Source organism: Lactuca saligna, chromosome 9 (assembly GCF_052625555.1).
Source record: "Lactuca saligna cultivar CGN05327 chromosome 9, ASM5262555v1, whole genome shotgun sequence".
NCBI lineage: Eukaryota > Viridiplantae > Streptophyta > Magnoliopsida > Asterales > Asteraceae > Lactuca > Lactuca saligna.
The window spans coordinates 196,438,152-196,453,569 of NC_136425.1; the positions used below are offsets into that span (position 1 = coordinate 196,438,152).

The window sequence follows — 15,418 nt, forward strand, 5'->3', positions numbered from 1 at the left end:
GGTACAACCAATCAACTCTAACTATAAAGCGATCAAAATCGAAAATTTTTCATCATAGTAAAAGAAGTATCTTTCCTTCTAGGCTGGGGGGATAAAGATAAAAATTTTTTCTTACAAAAACTGTTCAAAAAATTCTATTCATGTTTGCAAAAACAATGTTCTCTTCTTTTTCTGAATTCTCTATTTATATATTTATACTATACCGACCGGATTAAATCAATAAATTAGAAATTCTAATGAATCAACTGAGCGAGGGATTTATATTTTGTAGACTATGGTTAATGGATATCTTTAGATCATGATTCGATTTAGACTACGATTCCATATCATAAGAATTCTCAAATTCCTTTCTAGACCAGTTTTAGAGTTATCAACACAAATCCTTATCCCATCTATCTATTACAAATAGAAATTGATAAACAATTTTTTTATAGTTGATTGTATAGTGTATACCCCTAAGTACACAACACAAAAAAATAGGCGGTTATTCTATTTTCATCATACAATGATTATTCGATCCTTTTTCTTCTTTGTATCATAATTAAATCAACTGAGGTTATTCTAAGCTGTAACTTCAATCAAATAAGAATAGTTTCTTTCGTTGGTAGACTATTCCAGTAAGATGGAATCGAATCCGATTACCATATTTCTTTCTTAGTTTTTATCAATTCCTGTAATGTAAAAAATAACAATTTGAATATTGAATTTTTGAATAGAAGAACTATATCTTTTTTTGTTTTTTTAATGAGAATCAATCTGTTTTTATGTTATTTCGTACTGTAGAATTCTTTTCCTTGTGGGATTATTTTCCCGCGAGAAGTAATGAGAACAATGATAGAATGGATTGCTACCTATGCCTAGATCGCGGATAAATGGAAATTTTATTGATAAAACCTTTTCAATTGTAGCCAATATCTTATTACGAATAATTCCGACAACTTCAGGAGAAAAAGAGGCATTTACCTATTACAGAGATGGTGCGATTTGACTTTTTTTTATTAATCTCAGTCTTACGAGAAATACACATGATTCGTGATGGGGAAAAAAAGAAAAAAATCTACGCTTGTTGAAGGTAAAGTTTGGAAATAGAACAATTCCTTCTGTCGTGTATCCTCGATTAATGCAGCCTCAGATGCTATGTTTCAATTCTCGATTCTAGTATTGAGCGAAAGGTTATACCTATGGTATTACAGGTCAATCCTAGTCCACTAGTACCAATAGGCAGCAGAGGGGAAGAAGCACTACATCTAGGAATCAACAACACGAAAACTTTGTTATAAATTATCCTTTTCTTTAGCAGGCTTGGGATTAAAAGAATGGTTGGGACAACAAACATCCATCTCGTTTGTATTTTGGATACCCGTATAACCATCGAAGGCTGTTGAAGTGACTAATTCCTGGAAATTGGGAAGCGTTGAGAACAAAGAAATTGTTGGAGTTATCATTTCTCTCTAGTACCAATACGTTTGATGTTAAGAAAGGATCTCTTGCAGGAAGGTTGGCTAGAGATTTCTTGTAAAAACACTAGCCCTACTCAGTTCATAATGATAAGATTTTCATCTTATTTATCATTTTATCATTATGCACATAAGGGAGGAGCCGTATGCGATGAAAATCTCATGTATGGTTCTGTAACGGAGATTCTTTGAATTGAATGACGACCGTAACGGATGTCAGCTCAATCCGAAGGAAATTATGCGGAAGCTTTACAGAATTATTATGAAGCTATGCGACTAGAAATTGATCCCTATGACCGAAGTTATATACTCTATAACATAGGACTTATCCACACAAGTAACGGAGAACATACGAAAGCTTTGGAATATTATTTTCGAGCGCTCGAACGAAACCCATTATATTGAACATACGGTGACAAAGTTAAAACATTCATTAATGTCAAATTTTATCGCATCAAAATGATGATTATTTTATACTATTTTAGTAAATTATTGCATTTCAATCTTCAACCGACTTTGGTGTTAAAAAACCAATCAAAACTAATGTAATTTTTGAAGATTGATCGGAGTAAAATTGGGCATGATGATTTAGAGGTCGTATTGGAACGGCATTAAAACGGTGGAACAGCGGTCTCTAGCAAATCAAACGGCATCGACGTTACCATAGGCTACACAACATACGGCCTCCTCCAGTGTCGTTACACCAACAACATCACCAAATGGACGAAACCCTAGTTACATCATCTGAACCACCACCATCTGACGGGGATCCAATGGATGTTGTAACCGAACCTCATAACCCTAATGATAACCAGTCTGCCTCAAGTTCCGATTCCGACTCGGAGTCGGACGACGAAGCTCAAGCTGCTCTCGAATTACAAACCCTAGAAACGGAGCTCTCGACAAACCCAGCCAACTACGATGCTCATGTTCAAGTATGTCTGATTATTTTTATTTGTTTGGAGTTATGTGTTGAAACTGAGTGTAGTTATTACGTATTGTTCTAATGTATGGTGTGCATATGCAGTATATAAAGGCTTTGAGGAAACAAGGCGATATTGATAAGCTGCGGCTTGCAAGGGAGGCCATGAGTGAGCTGTTCCCGCTAACTCCTGCAATGTGGCAGCAATGGGCAAATGACGAAATTTCACTCACCTTGACTTCTGGGTAGGCTTTTGTTTCCTCTTCTTTGTACAAACTTTTATTCTCTTTCAAGAAGAAGAGGATGCCGGATGATTAGAATGAGGATTCCTTGTCGTGTGCAGGAACAATAAGCACATTCAAAACCTTATGAACACCATCAGAAAATAGAACTCGTGACTGGTTATAATTTGTTGTACATAATGCAGGAATGAGGGGGCAATTCCAACTGTTGAGAAGCTATATGAGCGTGCAGTATCTGATTACTTGGTAAGCTCCACACATTTCCAAAACTTTTGTTTCAGTGCCCTTCTTAATGTTACATTCATGGCTATGAAATTTGTATTTTGAGTTTTGACTATGCTGATTTTCATCTTCAGTGGTGAATTGTCATTCATCAAAACTGAAATGATTGATTGCTTTCTGCAGTCCGTTTCTCTGTGGTATGACTACCTGAGTTTCATTCAAAAATATGATTCTTCTGTCCGTGAATGTTCACCCAGTGGAATCTCAAAGGCAAGGGATCTATTTGAACGCGCTCTCACTGCATGTGGATTGCATGTTACTGAAGGCTGTAAAATATGGGAAGCATACAGAAGTTATGAGGAAATGATCCTAGATGGCATGGATAAGACAGACTCTGAGGTATGAACATCATTCAACTGTTGTTGCTCTTCTTTAGCACATTGAATACTTTACAGTTCTTGATCTTTTGTTTGTTTCACAGTTGAGGGAAAAGCAGGTTCAAAGGATTCGAAGTATATATCATCGCCAGCTGTCAATTACTCATTCGGACTTAAAGTCAACTCTTTTGACCTACAAGACATGGGAGTCTAAACATGGGAATACTCTTGATATCAGTAGCAGCAATACAGATGGATTGTCCCCTCAAGTTGCTTCCACATATCAGAAGGCTTTAGAGATGTTGACTTTACGTGCTGACTTTGAAGAAAAGATAGTAAAAAGTGATGAGACTGATACTGAGCGCCTTCAAAGCTTTATGGTGCACAGTTTTGACTTAGTTATCACTGATATTGTTACCCTAAACCCTAATGATATTTGTTTTGTTACTGCAGGCTTATCTGAAATTTGAACAGTCATCTGGAGATCCTATTCGAGTTAAAAGCATATATGAACCTCGAGTTAAAAGCTTATATGAACGTGCAATAACTGAATTTCCTATATCCAGTGATCTCTGGATTGATTACACTAACTACCTTAATAAGACCCTAAAGGTTTTAGTTAATTTATTCTTGTTTTTGTGGTTTAAAATTTTTACTCTCTAAACTATAATGTTCTTATATATATATTTTTTAATTACCAGGCAGATAAAACTTTGAGGGATATTTATAATAGGGCTACAAGGAATTGTCCATGGGTTGGAGAGCTATGGGTTCGATTCATGCTATACCTTGAAAGATGTCATAGTTCTGAGAAAGAGCTTTCTGATGTATGTTTCTGTTTGTTCTTTTCTCTTAGTGAAGTGCTAACTGGAAAGATGTTTATGATTTTTCTTCAAATGAATCAGTGAAATTATCACTAAATTTGATTTTTCACCCAATCCAGGTTTTTGAAAGATCATTGCAATGCACGTTTTCTACCATAGATGAGGTATTAACATACTTGTCAGCTTTTTTAATCCTTGTATAATCATTTAATATGAAGGGTATACTATCATAAACATGGCTATGTAGATTGTGTTTGTGGGTTTATTGTATTTGTCAAAATAGAGCTGAGATGTGATCATGAATGGTGGTGAATTACAACTTACAAGTGGATTTTATTTTCAGTATGTAGACATATTTCTCACAAGAGTTGATGGATTGAGGAGGAGAATCACCTTTGCCAAGGAACTGGATAATGGCTTAGATTTTGTCTTGATAAGGGATACTTTTCAGGTTTATCTTGCACTCATATTATACATACTGTGAAAATCTGCTTCATTTACATGCACAACTGTTTTTATCAGGTCTACAGATTCATAGTTAGTTACTCTATCATCTTTGTATCATGAAAATGTATCTTATTGTCTTTCTTTAGGATGTATATATACGTAATACATGACTCAGGAACATAGTTTTGCTGTTATGTAGGAGAAATCTGATGTGAACACCACTACTTGAGAGGTAAGGGAATGTTAGAATAAAATGGACTTTTAGAGGCCAGGTGTCATTATAGAAGCAGATTGACTGTTAGTAGAACAGAAAAATTATTATGCTGAGGTGCTATATGTGTATGCTGCAATACTAGGGATGCATGAAAATTTAAGACTGATTTTTGTGGTTTGTATTACGTTCAACTGAATAATTATTTTTCGTATGCAACTATTGAGTTATTATTTTGTAAAGAAGTAAACAGAAAAAATATGTGATTTTAATTACTTACAACTCAGTTTAATAGTACTGCATAATTCATATAATTAAACAATATAATATTTAATCTGTCTTATATTAAAAACGACAAGTTCAAAAGTATACTATTTAAGGGTCTTATGTATCATCCAAAAACTTATGAAAAAGAAACAACTGATAATAAGTCAACAAGATAATATTTGATTGAAAGTTTTCAACAAAAGCAATATTAAATTTGATTTATTCACCCGAAAAGCATTAGAAGAAAGACAATAACACCTTAAAGGGCATTTTGGGAAAACAATTTGGGCTGAATAGGGACAAGTATGCCTTGGTGGCTTATTGATTGAGTCAGTGGTTTAAGACTGAAGTCCCAAACAAACATATTATGTTATGCTAACTACCATTTATCCATCCCATTAGGTCCTAAACAAACGTCACCTTTATTTTGGATTACTTTGTTGCAAACAAATAGAAGATGAGATGCTTTTAAGAGATCGAAAAACATACAAAATGACTTAACTACCTGACTTTTGCTTTTTTATTTACCCTTTTTACTTCAGTAAGTTGCATGTACAACTATTTGTTTTACTGTTTACATCAATTATGTTAATAGTTTATGTTGTATTCCAGAGGGCATCTGATTATTTGTCACCACAGTTAAAGAACAGCAACACATACAGTTTGTTGCAAATACATAGCTACTGGGCCCGTTTGGAGTCTAGTATTGGGAAAGATATAACTGCAGCTCGTGGAGTATGGGAGAGTTTGCTTAAAAACAGGTTTGTGAAAGAGTTCAATCACAACAACAACTCTTAGGGGCTTAGAAGTACACTGTGCTATTCTGTATTTTCCATGTAGAAAGTTTTTGTGTTGTTGATGGTGTTTCTGGGAACTTGTATTCTACAGTGGATCTATGATAGAAGCATGGAAAGGGTATATATCAATGGAAACTGAGATGGGCCACATAAAGGAAGCTAGATCTCTGTATAAGCGATGCTATACTATGAGATTTCCTGGGACAGGCTCTGAGGTTCACTTCTCCAATCCAATCCAATCCAATCCAACATATATAATATCAATAACAATCTCTTTTACACATAATATCACCATACTTTTATTAATTACCAAAAATAGCAACCTACTTACATTTTATTATTATTATTATTATTATTGATATTCCTTTCAGGACATATGCAACTCATGGATTCTGTTTGAGAGGGAATTTGGTAGTTTGGAAGATTTTGATCATGCTTCACAAAAGGTAACACTTGTTTTTATTCTAATTTCAATATTCTTTACTTCTGTTATAATTAATGACCTTAAAAAACTACATTGCTATTATTATATCAGGTGACTCCTAGACTACAGGAGCTACAGCTGTATAAGTTACAGCAAGAAACAGATGAGGTAGAGGATCCTCCTAAGAGAAATAGACGTGAAAAAAGAAAGGCCGCTTCAGATGCTGCTGCACCCATTGAACATCCGCCAGCTAAGCGTCAAAAGGATAAAGCAAATAAAGTGGAAAAATCTGTTGCCCAAAAAGACAAAGACATGGCTCATGGTGAAAACGAACCTAAAATCAAAAACCCAACACCTGAGAAACCCAAGCTATACACTGACAAATGCACTGTCTTTGTTTCAAATCTCAACCCCAAGGCAAATTACATACAAAATCTCTATGAATGTTGTTTGTTATTATTTTTGTTTCTTCTAAACGGCTACTACTTGTCACATTTTGCAGGCAAATGAAGAGGAGCTTCGTAGTTTCTTCAGTGATGTTGGTGGTGCTGGAGAGATTCGAATATTGAAGGACAAGCTCACTAAAAAATCAAGGGTTTGGAATTTTTTTTTTTTTTTTTCCACTTATGTTGTATTTATTGGATTTATTTTTTGAATATATATATTTTTTTTGTTGTACCAATAACATAAAGGGATTAGCATATGTGGACTTCTGTGATGATGCACACCTTGAGGCAGCTGTGGCTAAGAATAAACAGACGTTTCTTGGGAAGAAGTTGACCATTGTGCGTTCGGATCCTAAAGGCAAAAGAAAAGCGTCTTTTGGAGATGATAGAAATTCAACAAAACCAGGTCACTCTCATTTTTACAAAAAGACCTAAATGCCCTCCTCTCTTTTTTTATTTTTATTTATTTAAAATAAATACTTTTTAATGGCAGGGCGTGGCGGTGATGGTGATGATACAAATTCCGGTGAGCGTGGGCACAAGAAAGTTGAGCTCAAGGGAAAAAACACTTTTGCTGTTCCTAGAAACGTAAGACCGCTAGGGTGGTCCGGCGGCAACGAACCACCATCAGCAGCCGCCACAGAAGGTGAAGACGAGAAGCCGAAATCAAACCAAGAGTTGCGAAACATGCTCTTAAACAAAAAATGAATGTGGCCCTGGTTATTTGTTTTTATTAGAATTAGAATTTGTTTAAAAACAAGGGGAATCAGGAATGAAATGATTATGATTTGACATGAAGAAGCGTTGTCGTTTAATCAAAGGTGGTTATAGAAAAAGGAATAGGAATTGTTTTGAGGTTTGGAGTTTAGTAACCAGTTGTTGATTCCTTCCCTATATACTATACGTCTTGTCTTGTCATGGCATCAGGTTTTCTTGTCAATTAATCCCTGAAAAGTTTCCTTCTTTATTTTGGCCATACTCGCTCTTTCTTTTCAACTTTTTCTTGTTGGAGCATCTCTCTTTAATATCACTTATACATAGATAAAACTTCAAAAATGGTCCCTATGGTTTTCAAAAATATCAAGTTTAGTCGCTAAGTTTAAAAAACCTCACAGATGGTTCCTGTGATTTCAAAACTTTTAACAAATGATCATTCCGTTTAACTCCGTCAGTTTTCTACCGTTAAGTGAGGGGAATTTTCGTCATTTCAATACACAAGAACCATTTATATTTCAATACATAAGAACTATTTATGAGGTTTTCTCTATATAAAAAAAAAGAAAAAAAAATATAATTATGTAATTAAAGGGACTCTCTCTCTCTCTCTCTCTCTCTCTCTCTCTCTCTCTCTCTCTCTCTCTCTCTCTCTCTCTCTCTCTCTCTCTCTCAATTTAACCCAATATGAAAATGTTCTTGGATTTGGAAACCCAAGATTGTCATCCCAATTTCCAACCATCTACACTCCGATCAAACCCTTACCCAACAACACCCTCTCCTCCCTTACTTCTTCTTCACAACTATAATTTCCGAATCATACTAAACCCTTTTTCCATCGTCGAATTCTCCACCAAAATTTGGACATGTTCCTTCTGCCTCCATTGCAATCACTTTCCTCACCAATATCAATCCAATTCCGATGATAACCTCCCGATGAAGCTCTCTCTATCTCATACAAATACACAAACTGTCGACTTGTTTTCATCAAATCCTCTCCGTAGAATCAATTGAGAAAACTAGAGGTGACTGGAAAGAAAAGCAAGTAATAAACACACACACACAACTTATACGCACACATCATCAGAGCCGAAGAAACCCAGGAATGACTTGTCGGAATCAGCCACCAGATTTAAAACTCAAGAATGCCTCGTCGAAATCTCTGATGGGTTTTCAAACCTGTAAAAACAACCCAGATCTAAAACTGGAGATAAAGGAAATCTATTTGGATAAAGGTTGTTGTAATCTCTGGACCAAGTGTCTGATTAAAACAAGCATATATTAGGGATAGAAGTAGAGATCGACGTTGTCGATCCTCATGGCGGTCTATGTGAGCCGTCGCCGCCCCCAAGAAAGAATGGACCCTTGTGGTTTTGATTCACTGGACCACGTCATCTTCCGTGTAATTTGATTTGTGGTTTGATCCCATCTCATGACCATTGAACCCTTGACCTCGTCTATGTGGTTCTGCATCACCGTGTTTAATTAACACTAAACCCAAATCTTGAAAATCTTTGAGAATCATTGAGGTTAATCCAATGGAAAGCGACATGAATCTGGATGAGCTCAGAAACCTGCAACACCATGAATGATAGGTCCTTGAAGAAACAAATTCGGGTGAGTAATCGACAAGTTTTTTTTTTACTTCAAATCCATTTGATCGATGATCAGAGTAAGTGATGGCAAATGAAAGAGGGCCAAGGAAGGAGAGAGAGAGAGAGAGAGAGAGAGAGAGAGAGAGAGAGAGAGAGAGAGAGAGAGAGAGAGGTGGGGCCCTTTAATTAAATAATTATATATATATTTTATTTTTTTTATATAGAGAAAACCTCATAAATGTTCCCTGTGTATTGAAATGACGAAAATGCCCCTCACTTAACGGTAGAAAGCTAACGGAGTTAGACGGAAGGACCATTTGTTAAAAGTTTTGAAACCACAGGGACCATTTGTGAGGTTTTTTGAACTTAGGGACTAAACTTGATATTTTTGGAAACCACAGGGACCATTTTTGAAGTTTTGTCTTATACATATAACTTTTTTTATTTTACTATTTCAATAGCTTAAATAGACCATTGATTCAATCACTTGTCTTTGTAGTTTTTTATAATATTCCATCTTAATTCTCTGGTCGGGTATAAGATATTTCACTAATTAATCTATCTTATTAAATACAAATACAAAATGTATCATGTAGAAAGGAATATCATTGAAAAACATTTCTCAACCAAATTAAAATGACATCAGACCGTAGAAGGTGAAAGAATATTTGTTTTATTATTTTGTAAGAAAAATTGAATCTCTTATTTATTGTTCCTACTCATAAAAAGTGCATATGGAATCTATTAAATATATTTTTTAATTTTCTCATAATTTTGATATTTGTCATGATCGGTAGGGAATAAAATAAAAGGATATCGATTTTTTAACTGGAGGCTATACCCTATATATTGGAGTCAAAACGTTGGGATGAGTTTACAAACTTTTTGATGGATGTATATTTATCATTTATCAAGAAAAAACATCTCAAAAAATTAATTTAGACGATCAAGTGTAAATGATAGCCCCATATTAGTTTTGTAAAGATTTGATGATGATTTCCTTATATCAGTAGTACACCTAAAATTTAGATTAGTTGTACCAGAGTTTTTGTAAGCTTTTATTTTATGCATTTTAGATCTTCACATTTGTTTGTAATTCTAATCATGTTATTACAAATTACTCTTGGTATAGATTTTATTCACACAAGTGGACTAAATCAGGTTTATAATCAGGCTATGCGGTGTGCTGCTAAGGTACCATGCGTTACATTGTTGTGACACCTTCATAACATATAATAACATGATGAACACCATCCCATCCCCATATGTTAAACTTAGTTCTTCACATTTGTTTGTAATTCTAATCCCGTTCTTATGAATTACTCTTGGTATATCATTTTACTCACCCTAGTGGATTATGTCGGGTTTATAATCAGACTATGTGGTGTGGTGCTAATACACATGCGTGTGGCACCCTCATGACATATAATAACATGATAACGCCATCTCATATGTTATGTTTATGTGGAGTGAATGATGGTTACGCCATTAACAATCCATAACTCCACTTTTTATTCCTTTTTTTTTTTCTCTATCTATTTCTCTCCTTTTTAATATTATTTTTATATTAAAAATTAGGGATAATAATTTAAAGGGTGATATATTTTTCAATTTGTACACATCTGATCACTGATTTTATTTTTCCGTTCACCCATTCAACTTGTTAAACTGTACATATTCAGTCTTTATGACCGGTTACTCCAGGTTAGCCGGGAAAAATTACTTATTAGGATAATATATTTTTCATTTTGTACACATTTAGTCATTAATATTTTTGTACATATTTGGTCCTTAATATTTTTTTGTTTCAAAATAAGTAATTTTTTTTTTACAAATTCAGTACTTATAAATGATTTATTTAGGGTTTTTCTCATGATATCTAACATAAGACTATCATTGATGACATGAACGGTTCTGTTTGGGTGCCCGCGGTGGCACCGACAAGCCCTGCTTTTTCTATACGTAGTGTAAATTTTTTGATATTTTTTTTTCTTTTTTCTACTTACCGGCAACACCTACTACAGACCGGCAACACCTACTACCAAATCATATTGATGAGGTGTTTGGGGCTGTTGATGCTTATGTCTATCGCGACCTCGACTGCTTGGTTGCATAGGTCTTGTGGTTTGACTTAAGTTTTGTATTCCGAACGTCGTAAATTCTTCATACAATATCTAATTTTAACGATCTTTATATCTACGTGTTCGTTTTTTAAGTTTGCTATAATTTTCGTTAAGATTACTCCCATTAAAATATAATATGTTTTTTACTTACGATTTTATAAGAAACATCCATACATGCATTCATAAAAAACATATGGATATAAAGATCATAATTAAAAAATATATTACTTTTTAACGAGAGTAATCTAAACGAAAGTTGTAGTAGACTAAAATATAAACGATATATATATAAAGTTAGTTAAAATCCGAGATAGTATGAAAAAGTTATGACGTTCAAAACATAAAGCAACTAAGTAGTCGAGGTCAAGATGGGCATAAACATCAAAATCCTAAAACACATTATTAATGATTGTTCCATGTAAGATGTTGTGAGAAAAACTTAAAGAAAACATTCATAAGTATTGAATGAGTACAAAAACAAAAATAAATTATTTTGCAACAAAAAAAATTAAGGATTAAATGTGCACAAAAATATTAAGGACTAAATGTGTAGAAAATGATAAATATATTACCCTATTTAGACATTTTTACTGGTTAATCTGAAATAACCGGTCATAAGGACTGAATATGTACAGTTTAACAAGTTGAAAGGGTAAATATGAACAAAAAATAAACTCAGTGACCAAATGTGTACTATATATATATATATATATATATATATATATATATATATATATATATATATATATATATATATATATATATATATATATATATATATATATATATGGGAAAAGTGAATATACTCTTAAGGGTATATAAGCTTAGGTACCCAAACTCACCATACTACGTCGTTTTGTATCATATATATACTTTGTAATTATCTAATGTTCTTATAATTCAACTTCTAACTTGATTTCATTCAAGGATTTTTATAAATTTCACATTTATTTTTCTCTTACATAATTTTCATTTTCAACTATAATATATATAGCCTAATTGATGTTCGTCAAAAAGATGTAATGTAAAAGGAAGATAATAATGAAATTTTGAAAATCTTGAAAGTAAATCAAGTTAAGGATTGAAGTTGAAGAACATTATAATAAATATATCAAACAAAATGACGTATTATGGTAAGTTTGGGTATATAAGCTTATATACTCTTAAAGGTATATTCACTTTTCCATATATATATATATATATATATATATATATATATATATATATATATATATATATATATATATATATATATATATATATATTACTCTTTTTAAGTCATTATCCCTAAAAATTAAGAGTTGGGAGTGAGAGGTAGTGAGTATATGGGGTGAGTGATTAGAAAGCGGTGTTGATGAAACCTTGAGGTGTTAGAACTTTTTGTGTCATGGTGTCATGGGTACATCTCGAAGCCCTATAGATGATTTTATGTTTCTAATTTTCAGAAGAATAAAAAAAGAAGTCTATATATTCAAATCTGTGAAGGATCATGGATGGAGTACAATTTTATATAAGAATCATAGGAGTCTACGTATTCAAATTTATGAAGGATCAAATATAAAGTCTATGTCTACAATTTTATGATGAAAACAGAAAATGTTTTAAAGGATTATCACATTGAATATTCAATTTTTTGATTTTATTTTTGTACCGTTGAACTTGAGAAGGCATCTTCGTCTACTAATATTTGATTTTATTATAATTTTTGTTTTGATTGTAAAAGATTATTTTAGGGTTTAAATCGATTTAGATAAATGTTCAACGTTCCATTTATATTGTTCGGTATTTGAAAATATCATTGATTGTAATATAAATGCAAAGAACCTTTGTGATAAATGAATGCAGATTTAAGTGTTCTTGTACTACCAAAGGGCTTCTAGCCCAGCGGTATCAGGTGTTACCCTTCCTCTTGAGGTTGATGGTTCAAATTTTATTGTGGATTTAAGGTGTAGTTTAGGAATATGTTAGATTTGCTGTTTCAAAAAAAAAAAAGTGTTCTTATACTATTTTGTAGTTTCATAAAATTGCACTAGTTATATCATAACTCTAATGTGCGAAAATTTATTTTACAATTGTATTTTTGATTCAGTAATTGTTATACTAACTTATTTATGACATAAGATATGGATATTCAAGAAGATGAAGATGCAAAAAATATAGTCAATTTAATAGTTCAACAAATCGCAGAAGAACATATGAATGGTAACTATGACTTTTTTTAAAAAAAAAAAAATATGCATATTCGAAAAATGAATACACATCTATGTTATAAATATCTAACATATAAGAATTGGATGTAAACATATAAAACATAAACATATATCGAAGAAGAGAAATACAGCCTCAAAAGAGAAAAAAAACAAAAACATGAAGGGAAAAAAAAGAAAAAGTAATTGAAACTTCATCAAGTACTCAAGATGGGATTATCAAAAATATTAAGTTCAACTTCAATTTCAGCAAAGAAAACAAAAACAATTAATGAAAAAGAATCAACATCAAAGATACATAAAAGAAATAGCATGCCGATCTTATATCTTCATTTCCACCTTCACATCTAAGCCTTGAAAAGGAGATGGTCTACAAAGAACAAGAGAACAAAGCTAGAGCCGATGTAAAATAGCACCTAGCTATTGAAGAAGACGAGAAAGTTCACAGAGAAAAAGAAATTAAGATACTCAAAGAACAAGTGGACAAAGACAAAACGACTGAAATGGCTAATGCTGCTGTAACACCATAAAATTTCAAACAAAATTTTCATTTTAAAATCACATAATTTTCATTAACACATTTCACAAAATCCAAAGTATCAAATTAATAAAGACACATATCCATTGTAAAAATCCAGGATCCTCAAACTCCATTTCGTGTGTACAATCAAGCCGGCTCCATCCCACGATCCTGAGAGGTACCTGAAACACATATCACATAACACGGTAAACACAAAGCTTAGTGCGTTCTCCAAAATACCACATACACAAATAATAAGCCTCTCATGACTATAGCTTGGCATGGACCCTCCGGTCATGGGTCTCGGTAAGGACCCTCCGGTCTCACGACTCGGTGTGGACGATCCAGTCATGTGTCTCAGTGAGGACCCTCCGGTCTCACAACTCGGGTTGGACCCTCCAGTCCGATATCAGAATGCACAAAATAATATAACATATATCACAAAGACATATTGCAGTATATCACAATACTCAATATAATATAACATATATCACAAAGACAAAATAATATAACATATATCACAAAGACATAATCCAGTCCGATCTCAGTGAGGACCCTCCGGTCTCACAACTCCGGGTGCTGCTCATGCATCTCCGCCTTCGGCTCCCAAGTCAGCTCGGACCCTTTCCAATGTTGCCACTGGACCTGAACCAGGGGTACCTCCTTGTTCCTTAGAACCTTGATCTTCCGATCCACCACCGCGATTGGCCTCTCAACATAATTCAGGCTCGCATCCACCTGAATATCCTTCAATGGTACCACTGCTGACTCGTTAGCTACACACTTCCTCAACTGAGACACGTGGAAGGTATCATGTATCTAGCCCAACTCTACAGGTAGCTCTAAGCGATACGCTACCCTGCCCACCCTTGCGGTCACCCTGAAAGGACCAATGTACCGGAGCCCTAACTTACCCCTCTTCCTAAATCGGATAACTCCTTTCCTAGGAGACACCTTTAGGAGTACGAAGTCTCCAACCTGAAACTCAAGCTCAGATCGTCGCCTATCTGCATAACTCTTCTGGCGACTCTGGGTTGTAAGCAATCTCTGCCTGACCTGCTGTATCTGCTCAGTCGTCTGAAGCACTATCTCAGTGCTACCTATCACCCTCTGCCCTGCCTCTCCCTAGCAGATGGGAGTCCGACACCTCCTCCCATACAACAACTCGAAAGGAGGCATACCAATACTTGAATGGTGATTGTTGTTATAGGAAAACTCAGCCAATGGTAGGTATGTGTCCTAACTTCCTCCGAAGTCCAACACACATGCTCGAAGCATGTCCTCGAGCATCTGAATTGTCTGCTCACTCTGCCCGTCTGTCTGTGGGTGGTATGCGATACTGAAATGCAATCTCGTACCCAAATCCTCATGGAACTTCTTCCAGAACCTGGATGTGAAATATACATCTCGATCCGACACAATCGAGATCAGTACACCATGCCGCGATACCACCTCTCTCACATACATCTCTGCGGAAGAGCTCTCACTTATAGCAAGGAAGTGAGCGCTCTTTGTCAGCCGGTCAACTATCACCCAAATTGCGTTAACACCCTCGCAGTTCTCGACAATTTGGTGATGAAATCCATATAAATATGTTCCCACTTCCATTGGGGGAACCTCAAG

The 15,418-nt window shown here is 34.3% G+C and overlaps 1 protein-coding gene across 1 annotated transcript; it reads left to right on the forward strand.

The window, feature by feature from the left end:
• The first annotated feature begins 2,014 nt into the window (after positions 1 to 2,014).
• Positions 2,015 to 7,554, forward strand: EMB140 (EMBRYO DEFECTIVE 140). The gene is made up of 16 exons (XM_078973193.1): positions 2,015 to 2,392; positions 2,485 to 2,624; positions 2,807 to 2,867; positions 3,027 to 3,242; positions 3,325 to 3,600; positions 3,674 to 3,832; positions 3,922 to 4,047; positions 4,164 to 4,208; positions 4,388 to 4,495; positions 5,582 to 5,730; positions 5,858 to 5,981; positions 6,138 to 6,212; positions 6,302 to 6,607; positions 6,693 to 6,785; positions 6,883 to 7,042; positions 7,130 to 7,554. Exons 1-16 carry the CDS (start codon positions 2,177 to 2,179, stop codon positions 7,342 to 7,344), a joined length of 2,469 nt encoding a protein of 822 aa, XP_078829319.1. The 5' UTR covers positions 2,015 to 2,176; the 3' UTR covers positions 7,345 to 7,554.
• Positions 7,555 to 15,418: the final 7,864 nt, after the last annotated feature.